A 17,245-nucleotide genomic window follows, 5' to 3' on the forward strand; every position below is an offset into this window, starting at 1 on the left:
ATCTAGTTTATAAATTTGTTCTAAAACAATTTGCCACAGTGAGATCCCATTCTTCTGGCTCTGAAAGATGTGGGGTGCAAGGAACTCTTTAATACCAAAGGCTGACCAAACACATTGTCTTTTGTCTTTTTCCTTTTCATCCCTGAATGCAACTTTTGCCTGCCATTGTCAAGCGCATCCGCTGGTTTCCCAGCTGACTTCCACTTTTGCAATATTTGTAAAAGTTATTATTGAGTTTGGCATCCCTCTTCAAACTAGGGGTGCCAGCATTTCATTTGGAGGGTGAGGGTGAACCTCAGTTGTTGGTGTTGAGGTCAAAAGGAGGGAAAGAGGGGCAGAGGATTGAAAGAAGTTTGAGAGAGATGGAGGAAAGAGGGGAAAGGGAGGGAAATACTTGTGTAGTGGCAGCTGACTGTCCTGCTCAAAAACTATGGGGCCGAAGTCATTTGTTTATTACCAATTCCCTGGAGAGAGTGGATGACCTTCTTGCCCCTTTGGAGCTGGGGTACCTTAGCTTCAAACTAATTTTGGTTTATATAAATTTTGATCTGAAGATCTAGCAATCTCCGTAGGCTTAGCAAAACAGAGGGAGGATAGCATTCCGTTTACTAAAGGGTGACCTTTTTTATTTTGCTAATGAACCGAAATTGAGTTGACCATTTTAGTTCCTATTCATTCCAGAATTCCTGTTAACTGTGACAGAAGACCTCCCCCCTGCCATCCAGTTTTTGTCTTTGTCTTGACGTTGTATTCTATGTAAGAAAATATGTATTCCAAATCACTGATTTAGTGCTTTTCAGGCTTAAAGATATATAGTCTGTACAGTTCTGCTGACCGTTGTCCTATTGTTTTGCTGATCTCAGCAGACTGGCTTCAAGATTCCAATTTTAATATGAATCTTTAAGTCATAATAAAATACAATGACCATGAAGTGAGAAATGCAGCTTTAACAGTGAACTCTAAAAGGATTAGCAAAATAAATCTAGAAGAGTTTTGTGTTTAGATTATGAAATGTAGTTATACCTTTTGAATTTGTAAACTCCTGTTTTTCTCTTCTCCCTTATGTAATATGCTCTAGGGTCTGCCAAACGAAAGTTGGAAAATATCCAAAATAAATAATAACTATGAGCTTTGCGATACATACCCTGCCGTCCTTGTTGTTCCAATGAGTGTAAAAGATGATGACCTCTCGAAAGTAGCAGCATTTAGAGCAAAAGGCAGAGTTCCTGTAAGTAGTAAGCTTAAAACTTCAGCTGTGAATAGATGTTATTTGAAATGGAATGTCTCATGGTCAGTATGGAAATATATAAGGTTTCAATTCAGAAGGGCCTGAATGATGGGGCCGTGATGGATCGTGAGAGGAAATTATCTTAAAGATCACAATACCAGCATATATCTTTCTGGGTTATGCCAGTCATTATTGCTAATATAGAGGCCTACTTTTGTTAGAGATGAGAGGCTTTGTTCAGCAGGATCCTGGTTGATGATAGTGATGTCTTAGTTTTTTAAATTTTCCAATTGCTCTTTTTTGTATTTTAATTTATTTTGTTTTCTTTAGGCCAAACTAGGACAATTTAACTTAATTTTAGATTTCTAACGGTCCTCCTCTTTGTGGGCAGGGAGCATGTCTACCAACTCTATATCGTGCTCTCCCAAGCGCTTAATACACTGCTCTGGTAAGCACTCAGTAAATACCATTGATTGATTGGTAGACTCTACTTTTTTAGAGTGTCAAGAAACCTAGTGTCAAACTAGAGGGTCAAAATCTAGTATTGTAAAATAAATAGTATGCAGCACACTCACTTTTTGGTCATTGGTTTTGCAGAAAAAACTACCTTTCTCATGCTCCAATTGAGATGCTGAACAAGCATGCAGTTTGATTGCAAAGGAGGGGGAGGTATAAAAGAGAATAGTGATCATCAGTGAAGAGATATGAATGAGCCTTGAAGTCCCCTAAATCCTTTAATGTAATCCTGGCTTTCTCAATTGACCTTGGGCAAGACACTTCTCTGTGGCTCAGTTAAGTCACCTTTAAAGTGGGGATTAAATCCTGAATCCTCTAGTTCAGACTGTAAGCCCCATGTGGGATGAGGGATTGTGTCCAACCTGATAAACTTGTACCTCTCCTAGTGCTTAGAATAGTGCTTGGCACATAGTAAGTGCTTAAAGCATCATACAAAAAATACTCAAGCTAGGAGTTTCCATTTCCACTGACCCCCAAAATGTAGCACTTTTGGCATTATGACTTTATGCAATGATCAGATACGTCTTTTGTTTTACCTCCTCTTGATTATCAAAATAAACCATTATTTAAGTGTGAATAAAGCCAACTCCAAATTGGTAAATCAGGTATTGAAGCCAAATTCTGTGTAGGCTTCCTCCACCCTAATTACGTACATATTTCAGCTAACAGCTAACAAAAGTTGTGGGGTTTTCTGGTCTATATTTCTGTTATTTCCTTTACCCTCTGTGTTTTGGGGGAATTTAGTGAGTTAGGGATTTAGTGATTTTGTTCTTACTATTGAAAGGGAAATTTTTGGTACCCCAGTCTTTGAAGATAGTTGTTTTGGGACCTGTTCCTTTTATCCTGGTGCGCACCTATTGTTTACAGAGTGCTTCACTATGTGCTTGGATGATGATCCCTGCCTTCAGTGAGCTTTTTACAATATAAAGTTTGTCATTTTTGAAACTCAGGTGTTGTCATGGATTCACCCCGAGAGCCAGGCGACAATTACACGCTGTAGCCAACCATCGGCTGGCCCGAATGAAAAACGTTGCAAAGAGGATGAAAAATATTTGCAGACAATAATGGATGCTAATGCTCAGTCACATAAGCTCATCATTTTTGATGCCCGACAAAAGAGTGTTGCTTTTACTAACAAGGTAAAGTGTCCTCGTGACTGTAACATCAAAATTCAGTTTCACCATATGAGATATAATCTACATTACACTATATAGTCATAGTGAAGTGTTCCATCTATTCCTTTTACAAGACCAATTAAATTTACTACTACTTAAAGTTACCATAGTGTGTCCAACGTGATTATCTCGTATCCACCCCAGCACATACTACAGAGCCTGGCACATAATAAGCGCTTAACAAATATCATTAGTATTCTTATTACTAACAACTATCCAGGACAAGCCCAAACACGTTACGTTTTGACCTCCAGTTTGGCACCATCTATGTTGAATTTAGCACCTCATGCAAGCATGGATTCCTTTTAATACTTTCCTCCACACTTGCATTGGAATTGTGCTGCTAACGTCACAGGTATCGTTTATTCTAAATAAAATTTGAGAAAGTAAATTCACAGCATAAGGATGAAGTACCTTTTCTAATAAAAGAATCCTGAGATGGTGCATTTTACAGTATTTAGAGACTCCATTATAAAGAATCCGGTAGCAGGATCTTAAGGAAAATTATACAGTTAGATACAAAGCTTGGACATTTTAAATCTCATTTTGAAGAAGGTAAGGAATACCATTCAGACAAAGAGAGAGGAGAAAGTTTCAGGTTAGGGAAAGTGCAGTTTTATTCATTCATTTTCAGGTACTAAAACTTCTGAAAGGCTAATGTGAGGGCCCATTAGCTACAAACATCAACAGTTGTAGGAACTATTAAAGCAGTTTTCTATTAAAATTTGTGTGGCACTAGGAAATTGGAAGAATTTCAAGTAGAAACACGTTTGGACTTTAGGTAATGAGATTTTGCTGGTAAATATTTATACATTTAACAAATATAAAGTATGCAAAATATGCAAAATAGTCAATACAAAACTGACATAATTAGTAGTAAAAGTTATTTGAGTGCCCACTGGAGGCAATTCACTGGACTTAGCGTGTGGGAAGCTACAACGAAAGTTTTTCATGTATCCCTTGCCCTCAAGGAGCTAAAATCCCAACAGGGGAGAGCATAAAAATATTTACAAGTATGGTAGTAGGTCAGTAAATTAACTGAAGGCACAATTTTGTATCCACCTTTGTGTCTTCCCAAGTGCATAGTACAGTGATTGGCACACAAAAAGTGCTTAACAAGTACCATAATTATTGTATATGTATACACACCCCTAATATATATATTATATATAACATTTATAAAATAATATATATAATAATACAATAATAATATATAAATAATATTATATATATATATATATATATATATATATGTATATATATGCACCTAGGTGCTGAGGGAGGATATAAATCCCTCAGTCCATGCTAGAGCTGGTGCCGAGGTGTTGGGAGTTAATTGGAGAAGACTTGTTCAGAGGTGGAATTGTAGAAGGCCTTTGAAGGAAGGAGAGAGGCCTGTTGGAATAGAGAAGCAGTATGGCATAGCGGATAGAGCCACGGGCCTGCGAGTAAGAAGGACCTGGGTTCTAATCCCGACTCTCCCACTTGTCTGCTGTGTGACCCTAGGCAACTCACTTTACTTCTCTTGCCCCAGTTACTCCATCTGCAAAGTGAAGATTAAGACTGTGACCCCCCATGTGGGACAGGGACTGTGTCCAGCCTGATTTGCTTGTATCTACCACAGTGCTTAGTACAGTGCCTGGCACATAATAGGCACTTAACAAATGCCGTCATTATTATTATTATTATTAAGATGGGTAGGGAGTGAAGGGATGGAGGCAGGAGAGTCTTCTTCATTACTGTGATTGTGACATATATATATATATATATATATATATATATTCCTCCTGTCTGGTTAATATGAGTTATGTAGAGAAACATGCTGGTTTAGTGGAAATACCTTGGCTCTGGCCGTTCTAATCCTGGCTCTGCCAGTGGCTTTATATGTAATCTTGGGCAAGTCACTTAATGACGTAGTGGACAGAGCACAGGCCTGGTTCTAATGCTGGCTCTGCCACTTATCTACTGTGTGACCTTGGGGCAAATCACTTCACTTCTCTGGGCCTCAGTGACCTCTTCTGTAAAATGGGGATTGAGACTGTGAGCCCCATGGGGGACAGGGACTGTGTCCAACCCGATTTTACTTGTATCGACCCCTGCACCTAGTACAGTGCCTGACACAAAGTAAGCGCTTAACAAACACTACAGTTACTATTAGTCTTTGTGCCTCAGTTTCCTCAACTGCAAAATAGGGATTAAATACCTGCTCCATGTGAAGCAGGGACTGTGTCTAACCTGAATAACTTGTATCTACTCCAATCAATCAATCAATCGTATTTATTGAGCACTTACTGTGTGCAGAGCACTGTACTCCAATGCTTAGAAGAGTGCTTGGCATATAGTAAGCACTTAACAAATGCCATAATAATAATAGTAATATTCATTCATTCATTCAATCGTATTTATTGAGCGCTTACTGTGTGCAGAGCACTGTACTAAGCGCTTGGGAAGTACAAGTTGGCAACGTATAGAGACGGTCCCTACCCAACAGTGGGCTCGTAATTAAAAAACAATTCAAGCTAGCAACTTTCAAACTAACCATTTTTTGAGGCCAGATAAATCAGATTAAAATATTAGACATGGTATTTAGGAATTCAGATTTTTCTTTTAACCTAATTCTGTTTGGGTAAAATTCTTTTGAAACTGTTTTAAGGTCTGAATTATGGAGGGTGGAGTTGCAGGGATTTGGATAATAATAATAATATAATTATTATTGTGCTTCATAATATACAACAGCAAATAAATAAAAGAAGCTTCAGTATAGTATCATTAGAGAAGCAGCGTGGCTCAGTGGAAAGAGCCCGGGCTTCGGAGCCAGAGGTCATGGGTTCAAATCCCGACTCCGCCAACTGTCAGCTGTGTGACTTTGGGCAAGTCACGTAACTTCTCTGTGCCTCAGTTACCTCATCTGTAAAATGGGGATTAAAATTGTGTGAGCCCCCCTGTGGGACAACCTGATCACCTTGTAACCTCCCCAGCGCTTAGAATGGTGCTTGGCACATAGTAAGCGCTTAACAAATACCAGCATTATTATTATTATTATTATTTATAATGTTAACCCATTTTTTTCTTTTTCTAAAACAGGCAAAAGATGGTGGCTATGAAAGTGAAAGTGCTTATCCAAACGTTGAGAGAGTATTCTTGGAAATTCATAATATTCATGTTATGAGAGAATCATTACGCAAATTGAGAGAAATTGTTTATCCTGCCATCAAAGAGCCATTGTGGTTGTATAGAGTGGATGGAACACACTGGTTAGAATACATAAGGGTAAAAAAGAACTTCTTTAAATACTCATTCATAATGACACTTTCTGCACCTGCCCAGAAGTAGATTGAGCTTCTTTGAAATAGTCTATGTTTTTCTGAGTCACTCATGCCTTTTTTCTCAGCTTCTTTTTCTGTGAAGTGGGAAAAACACTTGATATGAAATATAATTTTGTTAAAGTATTTTGACACCCATGAGTGAAAAAGGGCAATTTAATCTTAGGCTAAATAATTCTTTGTGGTATTTTGCCTGAGTGCTTTACGAATTCCCAATAAATCTTAATTTAAGAAAAATAGATTGGGCTAGGTTCTGTTAACTGGAAATGCAAGCATTTTCTACTAGATGGTTTAATAATAGAATGTAAATGGATTATTACATAATATGTCTGTCTTTCTAAAGATGCTGCTTGCTGGAGCTGTAAGAATTGCTGATAAAATAGAATCTGGCAAAACTTCCGTAGTAGTTCACTGCAGTGATGGGTGGGATCGTACATCACAACTCACATCCCTGGCTATGCTAATGTTGGATGGCTATTACCGGACCATTAAAGGGTTTGAAGTTCTCATAGAAAAGGAGTGGATAAGCTTCGGTCATAGGTTTGCATTGGTAAGTTAATATACTTCATAATAGTTTTACTTAAGTATTTGAGTAAAGTGTTGACGTAGCTAATTACAGTTATATATTGTGTGGCAAAGTAGTACTAATAGAGCTTTCTTACTCTTTCTGTATTTCTAATGTAAATAAACAGGTTCTGAATAATGTAGAACCATTTACCTTGCCAAGATTATTTTGGGTGTTCAAAAGTGAATGTCCAGCTTCAGAATACCTACAAAAGTAGTATTCAGGCTTCTACTGTATTATTATTATTATTATTATCATTATTATTATTAGTAGTAGTAGTAGTAGTTGTATTATTATTATTATTTTTTTTATTATTATTATTATTATTATTATACATGTGTCAAGAACTGTTCTAAGTGCCAGGGTAGAAAATCAGGTCAGACACTTGGGATTCACAGGCCTTAGAATTGAGGACTGGGGTTCTAATCCTACCTCTGTCTCTTTCCTGTTGTGTGATTTTGGGAAAGTCACTTGGATTTGCAGCTTTATTCACCCCTCCCACAGCACTTATGTACATATCGTAATTGATTTATATTAACGTCTTTATCCCCCTCTAGACTGTAAGCTCCTAGTGGGAGCATGTCTGCCAACTCTTCTCCACACCAGTCCCTGTTCTCACAGGCAGGGTAGGCCCTTTCAAAAGATTTGTGACCCATTGCCATCCCCCATTGGTGCACCCTGAGGATATCGCCTCATAGTTTGAATCCGGCTTGGAGTTTACTTTGATCGTGTTCTATCTTAATTGTCTAATGAAAGCATGCCTAATTGTAAGAAATGACTGTGCAGCATGCTCCAGAATGCGTAGGCGAGGCATTCCCTGAAAATGTGGTTGTATTGGGAACCATTGTATTGTGGGGTATGTGTTCCCATTCATTTAAATGTAAATCTTTACGTTCCTGTCACAGAACTAACCCCACCAACAAGACCGAGCCCGCACAGTTAATTAAAAAATACGTAGCGATCACTTTCTGCCACTCCTTGCCCCCTTATCCCTTCCCCTCCGGTATTCTTAGGAACTCTCTTGATCTCCATGCTCCGTATCTCGTTTCTGGCCTCCTGTCAGTCATTCGTATTTACCGAGCACTTATTCAATCGTATTTATTCTTTTAGACTGTGAGCCCACTGCTGGGTAGGGACTGTCTCTATATGTTACCAACTTGTATTTCCCAAGCGCTTAGTACAGTGCTCTGCACACAGTAAGCGCTCAATAAATACGATTGATGATGATGATGATGATTTATTGAGTGCTTATTGTGTGCGGAGCACAGTACTAAACACTTGGGAGAGTACAATATAACAGAAACATTCCCTGCCCACAAGGAGCGTACAGTCTAGAGGGGGAGGCAGGCATTTATGTAAATAAGTTACAGATATGTACATAAGTGGGGCTGGGAGTGGGGCAGTAAATAAAGGGAGCAAGTCAGGGTGTGCAGAAGGGAGTTGAAGTAAAGGAAAAGAGGATTTAGTCAGGGAAGGCTTCTTGGAGGAGATATGCCTTCAAGAAGGCTTTGAAGGTAGAGTAATTGTCTGTCGGATATGAGGAGGAAGGGCGTTCCAGGCCAGAGACAGGATGTGGGTGAGAGGCTATAATAATAACTGTAATAATGATAATTGTGGTAACTATTAAGTGCCTACTATGTGCCAGGTACTGTACTAAGCACTCGGGTGGATACAAGCAAATGGGGGTTGGACACAGTCCCTGTCCCATGTGGGACAGATCTGCTGTCTCCTGCTATTTCCTCGAAGGCCATCCTGTATCCCCACTGTAATGTAAATACCTGTTTTCCTAGGGGAAACTGTAGTTAATGTAGTTGCTCAAGAGCTATAACAGTAGTCTCACATTTTGGGGAAAAAAAAATGGACTCTGGTTAAATGAAAGAGTAGACCACATCTTTTGATACTCTAAAACCATAATAAATGGAAATGATCATTTTGATACACATAAACCATTTTTCCCCCAAGGAGGTCCACAAAAATAGTTTTTAAGGTTTAAAGAAAATGCAGGATCATGCTTTTTTTTGTTTTTCCCAGCGCATAGGTCATGGAGATGACAACCATGCAGATGCAGATAGATCTCCTATATTTCTTCAATTTATTGACTGTGTTTGGCAAATGACAAAGCAGGTAATAAACCTCTGAAAATGTATTTATATATGCTTGTATGTAAAAGTCCATGCTTATTTTCATGACAATGATGCTGTTATATTTTGGTATGTTATAAAAAATATGTAGAAGTTCATCTTTTTTCAAATACATAAATGAAAAGATTCCAGGTCATTATTTTCTTAGATTTATTTTTGAATTAATATCATTGGTCATTACTGAATAAGACTACTTTTTTAAAACACTATTTAAGCATAGTTGAAATTCAGAAATATGTGAGTTAAATGAAAATAAATACGAAAGCAGCTACAATAGTATCCCTGTCTCTCAGCCCTCAATCTGATTTTTAGTTTATACATTTAAATTTGTTATTTTCTCTGGGGTGAAAAAAGTAACTCTAAATCTTGTGAGAACCTATTCTTTAGCTTTCAGAAGCTCTCAGTGGAGTCTCATGATTTTTTCCAGAAAACAAACTATGACCATCACCCATGGTTCTGGTTTGGCTGCTAGGGAAATTCGGGCCACCTTTTGCAAGAAACCAACACCTCCAAAATATCAGTCTTCTGATCCTCTGACTCTAGGTATTGGGGTTATCTATATTTACTGTCAGACTCCCCTTTAAGCATTTCACACAATTATCAGAAGTTTCTATTATTCAAATTTTGCCCCTTTCCAAAACAGTTCTTCTGTAGTTTGTTTTTGCTGTTTGCTGGTTGCTACCAAATTAAGAAATAAGATTGTGGAAAAGGTAAGTAGAGGTTTCAAAATGGACACAATCTGCATATTGTTTAAAAAATGGCTAGATGAGTATTCGTGGAATCAGTCAATTGTATTGAACGTTTATTGTGCACATAGCACTGTTCTAAGCTCTTGGGAGAGTACAGTATAACAGATTGGGTAGTCACGTTCCCTGCCCATAGCGAGCTTACAGTCTAGATGGGGAGACAGATGTTAATATAAATAAATTACAGATATTCATTCATTCATTCAATCAATCATATTTATTGAGCTCTTACTGTGTGCAGAGTCCAAGTTGGCAACATCTAGAGACGGTCCCTACCCAACAGCGGGCTCACAGTCTAGAAGGGGGAGACAGACAACAAAACAAAACATATTAACAAAATAAAATAAATAGAATAAATATGTACAAGTAAAATAAATAGCGTAATAAATATGCACAAACATATATACATATGTACAGGTATATACATATGTACATCTACACACACTCACATACACATCACCTTTAATCTGACCCTGACGATGACAGGGAGAAGCAGCGTGGCCCAGTGGAAAGAGCAAGACCCTGGGAGTCAGAGGACCTCATCATCATCATCAATCGTATTTATTGAGCGCTTACTATGTGCAGAGCACTGTAGTAAGCGCTTGGGAAGTACAAATTGGCAACATATAGAGACAGTCCCTACCCAACAGTGGGCTCACAGTCTAAAAGGGGACCCAGCTCTAAACCCAGCTCTGCCAATTCATAATAATGATAATAATAATGGTATTTGTTAAGCACTTACTATGTGCCAAGAACCGTTCCAAGCGCTGGAGGAGATATAAGATAATCAGATGTGGGGCTCACGGTCTTAATCCCCGTTCTGCAGATGAGGGAACTGAGGCACAGAGAAGTTAAGCGACTTGCCCAAAGTCAAAGATATGTGTATAAGTTCATGGGGCTGAGGGAGGGGTGAATAAAGGGGGCAAATACCAAGTGTAAGGGTGACGCAGCAGGGAGTGGGAGAAGAGGAAATGAAGACTTAATCAGGGAAGGCTTCTTTCAGCGCTTTGCACATAGTAAGCGCTTAACAAATGCCATTATTATTATTATTAGTGAAGGAGATACATTTTTAATAAGGCTTTGAAGGTGGTGAGAATAATTACTCTCAGATATGAAGAGGGAGGGCATCCCAGGCCAGAGGCAGGGTGTGGGCAAGAGGTCAGTGGGCGGATAGATGAGCTCGAGGTACACTTAATAGGTTGGCATTAGAGGAGTGAAATATGTGGACTGGGTTGTGGTGAGCTCATTGCGGGCAGGGACTGTCAGTGTTTATTGTTGTATTGTTCTTTCCCAAGCACGTAGTTCAGTGCTCTGCACAGTAAGCGCTTAATAAATACAAGTGAATGAGGATGTAAGGCAAGATGATTGAGTCCCTAAAAGCCAATCGTAGGGAGTTTCTGTTGGTTGTAGAGGTGGACGGATGCTCTTGTTGGATGCGGATAGGTTCTTGCTTAGTGGAATTATATAAAGGAGGGAGTGGAAACACATCAAAATACCAGATGGCCCAGAGGAGTTGTTTAACTTTAAGTTGGCATCCATACTCGTCCTTACCCTTTCCTCCCGACCGCTAGAATGCTTCCATTTTTCATGAGTTTGGGGAGTCCCTAACTTGACTGCCACAGTGTTTCTCATCTTCACTGCTGGAGGTGGCAAATTAAAGTCCTCAGTAACTTTTCCTGCTGAGAGCACAGTTTGGCAGGTGAGAACTTCTTAGTAAAGTCTTCCTGTGTTCGGGTGTATGGGATTATGTGGGGCAAAAGGATATTTAATCACTCAGTTGTTTGCAATACCTTTGCTTCAAGGGATAACTGGGAAAATACAAATTTAAATGCCCATCAAATCGGAAAGAATCAAGTTCATTATTTTATAAAATGTGTTTTACATATGCTATTTTTTCAATTCCATTCAAGTTTCCTTCAGCATTTGAGTTCAATGAACTCTTCTTGATTACTATATTGGATCACCTTTATAGTTGCCTTTTTGGGACTTTTTTGTGCAACTGTGAGCAGCAGCAACAGAAAGAGGTAAGTCACTTTTGATTTAGTCCCTGCATTAATTCCAACACTGGATAATCCTGGTATTGGGAGATGAAATTTTTGAATTTTCCAGAAACTTTATTTAAGCCAGAAATTTTCATCTCTCCATATGATCTTTTACAAAGTTGCTTTATGGGCGGGCAGCTGTATATTTCACATTCTGTCTATTGCAAGTACAGTTTCTGATAACAGCCTTGAAATGGACCCAAGGTAAAAAAGAACAGAAAGGAGAAGAAAAGGGCATGGAAAGTTCTTAAGCTGAGTAACAGAATCCCATTATCGAAAAGTTGGCAGTTAATAGTAGTAATAATAATAGAAGTAGTATTTGTTAAGTACTTAATGTGTGCCAAAATCTGTATTAGTAGTACTGGGGTAGATACAAGATCATTTTGTTGCGCACAATCCCTGTTCCACAGTCTAAGGGGAAGAAGAACACATATTCCCCATTTCATAGGCGAGGAAATTGAGGCACATTGAAATCAAGTGATTTAGTACAGTGCTCTGCACATAATAAGTGCTGAATAAATGGCATTGCTTGCTTGATTGATTTGCTCAGGGTCACATAACAAGCAAATGTCGGAGCTGGGATTAGAACCTGGTCTCCAGATTTCCAGTTCTGTACATTTTCCACTAGGCAAGACTGCATCTAAGTTTAAAGGAAATAAAGTATTGTTAGAAAGTCACAAATTGAGAAATTATAAAAGCTTTTTAGGTCTTTAATATTCACTCTGTCACAGAAAAGAATGTCAATTTTGCTGATTTAAAAATGTAATTTGAATACCCAAAGTCATGAGATTACACCACAAGATGGCACTGAATAATAAATACATTCTCAGTATATATGGTTATTACCACAGATGTTTTCACTGATGGATAACGCTGCTCCTTTAAACTGCAATTTATTTATTTATTTATTTTATTTTTAGCTCAGAGATGGTAGTGAGGATGTTTGAGTGTTTTTCTTCAAGAAAACAAATAACAATATTTTTAAAAGCTACCAAGTCATCAGGTACTTCCAGAAACCTCGTTTAGGCAACTCTGTTCTTCAGGAACACAGATATGTTAACTAGTATAATTCCCATTCTTTTTAAACGCATGTTAAAAATGTAATTTAGTTCACCCAGTTCTCAAATAAAATGGAGTTTGGCTGATGAATCCGGAATTCATAATAATAATGGCATTTATTAAGCGCCCGGGCTCTTTCCACTGAGCCATTTGTCGGCACCCAGCCACTTTCTTCTGACACTGCAGTAGCATTCTCTCCAGGTAGACGCATACTGCCTGAATAATTCTCCTGGTTCTGTAACAGCATTTTATCCAAAACTCATTGCAAAAGAACACATTTTGGGAGAACTGGGTGTATCACCCCAAGGTGATACACTACTTTCTCTGTCCACTGCTGCAATAGGCAAACTTTATTGAATATTCAACTGTGATGATTTTTCCAAGTGCTCAAAGTGTAGCTGCACCTCCTTGAAACTTTCTACCAAGTGGGAGTTGGGAAGTGATTGTCTCTCAACACAGGAGCCGTGAAGATTAAGTCCCAAAAGTCAAGGTTAAATATTTTATTCTTTGAGCCACCTGCTGCTATTTTTCAGTCAGGCAATGGTATTTTTTGAGCACTTACACTGCAGAACACTGTATTAAGTGCTTGGGAGAGTACAGCAGAGTAAGTAGACATCCATGCTCGCAAGGAACTTATGACTTAGCTAGGAGACAGATCCACTGAAATAAATGTCAGGTAGGAGGAAGCAATTCACATATAAAGATATGTACAGATTTAAGTACCTGAGGGAGAAGGCAGGGTGAATACCCAAGTGCTTTGGAGTGGGGGTAAGAGAGGGAAACGATAAATTAATCAGGGAAGTCACCATGGAGAAAATCTGATTTTTAAAACAGCCTTGAAGACGATGTACCTGATATGAAGAGGAAAGGAACTCTAGGCGGAAGGGAAAGTAATAAATCAGAGGGATGAGAATGAGGCAGATTGTCCCAGCATGCGAACTCTGACATAGTCCTAGAGAAGCAAAGCTGATTGAGTACCTTGAAACCAATGGTCAGGAGTTTGTGAGACATGGAAGGAATGGGTAGACTTCAGCAGAATATTATTTCGCGAGTTGTCCTACTGCAGATCTGTTCATATTCATGTTATGTCTTAGTTTGTAAGATTTGAAAGAATAGGTACTTAGGTCTGTTTTACTTTCTAGTTCAGTCCGCAGCGGAATATTACGCACCGGCACTTATTTGATGACCACGATAACTATTAAACCTTTTATTTCATTAAGTCTGTGGAGTTATATAGTGTGAAATAAAAATTATGGAATTTGAAATGCTTTTCTATACTAGCATTTTTTTTCTTTCTCAGGGCATATATACAAAGACTGTATCTTTGTGGTCTTACATCAACAGCCAACTCGATGAATTTAGTAATCCTTTTTACGTGAACTATGAAAACCATGTCTTATATCCTGTTGCCAGTCTGAATCATTTGGAGTTGTGGGTAAACTACTACGTCCGTTGGAATCCACAGATGAGGCCTCAGGTACCGGTTATTTTTCATAAGTCATGTAGTTTAAATTACTTCTCTGTCTTTCAATGGGAACGTAATGAAGGGATGGTTTGGGGAGAGTTTGGGATTCTGTTTTAATTTGTATAAAAATCCGGTTTAAATTTACATACAATGCCATCTAGATTGCAAGCTCATTGTGAGCAGGGAACGTTTTTACCAACTTTGTTGTGTTGTACTCTCCCAAGCGCTTAGTAGAGTGTTCTGCACACACTAAGCGCTCAGTAAATACCTTCGATTGATAGGTCTTCTCGACAAATGTTTCTTTGGTGTTTGCAAGTCATACAGATGATTAAATTGAATGTCCAATCTCACAGCTACCTGTTGGCATTCAGCAGTGGTAAGGCAGTTGCATATATTCAGGTGATGATCCAAAACTGAACATCCAAAGCTTGGTTTTTGAAGGCAGAGGCCCAATATCGGAGGGAAAAAAAATGCTGTTCTCTGAAGAGACAAACAAAACTGATTGCAGTTGCTAGTCACCTAAGGTGACTCTGCACTCTAATGCAAACTGAGAATAGAATTCCCTCAGGAAATAATGTAATTTACACACTTAATATTGATCAAGCCTTCCAAATAGCAAATTCCAAGACACGGCAGTAGAAAAATTGGAAATCTGTCACACCAGTGTGCTAACTCAATATATGTCAACCATAGGAGAATTAGAATGGTTTCATAAATCAATTGAGAACATTTTGGAAGTGAAAGCATAAAGAAAACAACAACTTTTCCCCCAAGTTTTAGGTTTAACCCAAACTTTTTAAAATGTAATTGAGGGAGAGTAATTGGGCTGAAACATTAAAAATCCATACTCTCATGACGATTTTTTCATCTTCCCTGGAAGAGTGCAGTACAAAAGAATTGGTAGACGTTCCCTGCCCACAAGGAGCTTACAATCTAGAGGGGGATATTGAAAAGCTTGTATTTCAACACTGAACAGGGAGTAATACTGAAACTATATCTCTCTTTACTGCAGTTGACAGCTTAAGGCAAAATTTCTGTCACTGATAATCAATTTGCATCTCAATCAACTCGTGGTACCTATTGAGCACTTACTATGTGCTGAGCACTGTACTAAGCACTTGGGAGAGTCGAACACCAGAGAATTAGCAGACATGTTTCATGCCCATAACGAATTTGCAACATAATGTCAGAGAGGATCTATGTGTGTGTTGTAGTGATTCTTCATTCTTGAAGCAAAGTCATAATGATGAGAAAAGTCATATTTGGAAATAGTTTTCATCTGGAATATCAGTAAGCAGGATAAAATAGGCATACATTTTGGAATCATTTCCTTATTTCAGCAGGGTTGGTTACACTGGGTCATTGAACTGGGAGCACTCTCGCTAATTCATGCACCCCACTTGTTATTCAAATTTTCGAAATGCTTCATTTATGGCTTTGAAGAAAACACTAGCATTTTTCTAGAATGAGCTCATTGGCAGGAAAGGTAGATTGCTTGTTGACAGTATTTTCATATTTGGTGTATTTGTCCTTTTGGAAAGCTCTCCCAGAGTTACATTGTGCCTCTCAATTAAACAATGATATTTATCGATCACCTAGTAAAAGTACAGCACTGTACTGCACACTTGGAAGAGTACAGAGGAAACAAGGCATACATTTCCAGTCCACAATAAATAACTGAAAATACCCTCTTCATTAAAAGATCGTTTTGGGCAGGGAATGTGTCTGTTTAACCTGATCACCTTGGATCCTCCCCAAGCTTAGAACAGTGCTTTGCACATAGTAAGCCTTAACAAATCCCATCATCATCATATTGTACTCCACAGTGCTCTGCACACAGTAAGTGCTCAGTAAATACGATTGTGTGAACATATGTGTATAAGTGCTAAGACTAGGAGTAAAATGAGTGCTAAAGGAAGCTGCTATGTTTATTAAGGTATTAATTAGGGCGGACTTCTAGGAGGAGGTGAGACTTTTTTCAGAATGCTTTGAATTTGAGATCAAAGGTTTAGTGACCTTCAGAGAGGGATGGGGTGGTAGTGGGGTTAGTGAATGGGGGGACAACATGAGGTCACGGGTGAGAGAGTTCAGAAAGAGGATGGGAATGTGACCTAGGGAAAGCCTGGTGAAGACAGCCAGTATGTATGATGGGGAGGGCAGATAGAGAACCTTGAAACCAATTTTGAGGAGATTTTGCTTGCCGCCGAGGGAGATTGGATAGCCGGAAGGTGATTCAGGCAACAGTGTATAGTATAAGCTGAAGGGAGAGACACTGGATGCAGGGAGGTGGATCAGTAAGGTGGCAGACGCAAGTGGTCACATCATGACCTGACGAAGCTCGGGGGCAGAGAAAGGGCCGGTTTGAGGAGATGCTCTGGAGGAAGAACCGCTAGGATTTTGCAGTTTGATGGAACACGACGGCTGAAAGAGTGAGGAGGAGAGGATGACACTAGAGTTGTGGGCTTTTGGGATGGGGAGGACTGGGTTTAGAGAACAAACAGGAGAACCTTTTCATTATAAAGAGAAACAAATTTTAGGCATACTCCCCAGTACAAGCTTGAAAATGTCGTAGTGTTGCCTGTAATTTATATTAATGTCTGTCTCCCCCTCTAGACCTTAAGCTCATTGTGGGCAAGGAATGCGTCTGTTACACTGTTATACTGTACTCTCCCAAGTGTGTGGTACAGTTCTCTGCTCTGTATATGTGCTTAATAGATTTGATTGATTGAAGGGGCAGGTCACTGGGGCTGCGGCAGGGAGGTGAGTCCACAAGTTGGAAGAGAAATGCTGCTTATATGATTCTTAGTAGCAGTTGCTGAGGCACTGGGATTATTACTAGGGGCAGTTTATTTAAAAGTCCTGGAGCTTGTGGGTTGGAAGGGAAGACAGTTGGGGATAAGAGATCTTGTTAAGAAAGAGTGAACCCGTTGTTGGGTAGGGATTGTCTCTGTCTGTTGCCGAATTGTACTTTCCAAGCGCTTAGTA

At 39.0% G+C, this 17,245-nt stretch overlaps 1 protein-coding gene across 4 annotated transcripts in view; it reads left to right on the plus strand.

Annotated features, from left to right (window-relative positions):
- Positions 1–17,245, plus strand: part of MTMR1 (myotubularin related protein 1) — a 52,801-nt gene that overhangs the window by 29,107 nt on the left and 6,449 nt on the right. For all 4 annotated transcript variants that reach the window (XM_038747806.1, XM_038747808.1, XM_038747807.1 and 1 more), the window contains 7 exons: positions 1,079–1,228; positions 2,695–2,883; positions 6,004–6,189; positions 6,586–6,792; positions 8,839–8,931; positions 11,605–11,718; positions 14,096–14,272. In XM_038747806.1, coding sequence (XP_038603734.1) covers positions 1,079–1,228; positions 2,695–2,883; positions 6,004–6,189; positions 6,586–6,792; positions 8,839–8,931; positions 11,605–11,718; positions 14,096–14,272 — 1,116 coding nt within the window. The remainder of the gene's footprint in view (positions 1–1,078; positions 1,229–2,694; positions 2,884–6,003; positions 6,190–6,585; positions 6,793–8,838; positions 8,932–11,604; positions 11,719–14,095; positions 14,273–17,245) is intronic.

The sequence above is a fragment of the Tachyglossus aculeatus genome, chromosome 6, assembly GCF_015852505.1.
Source record: "Tachyglossus aculeatus isolate mTacAcu1 chromosome 6, mTacAcu1.pri, whole genome shotgun sequence".
Taxonomy (NCBI): Eukaryota; Metazoa; Chordata; class Mammalia; order Monotremata; family Tachyglossidae; genus Tachyglossus; species Tachyglossus aculeatus.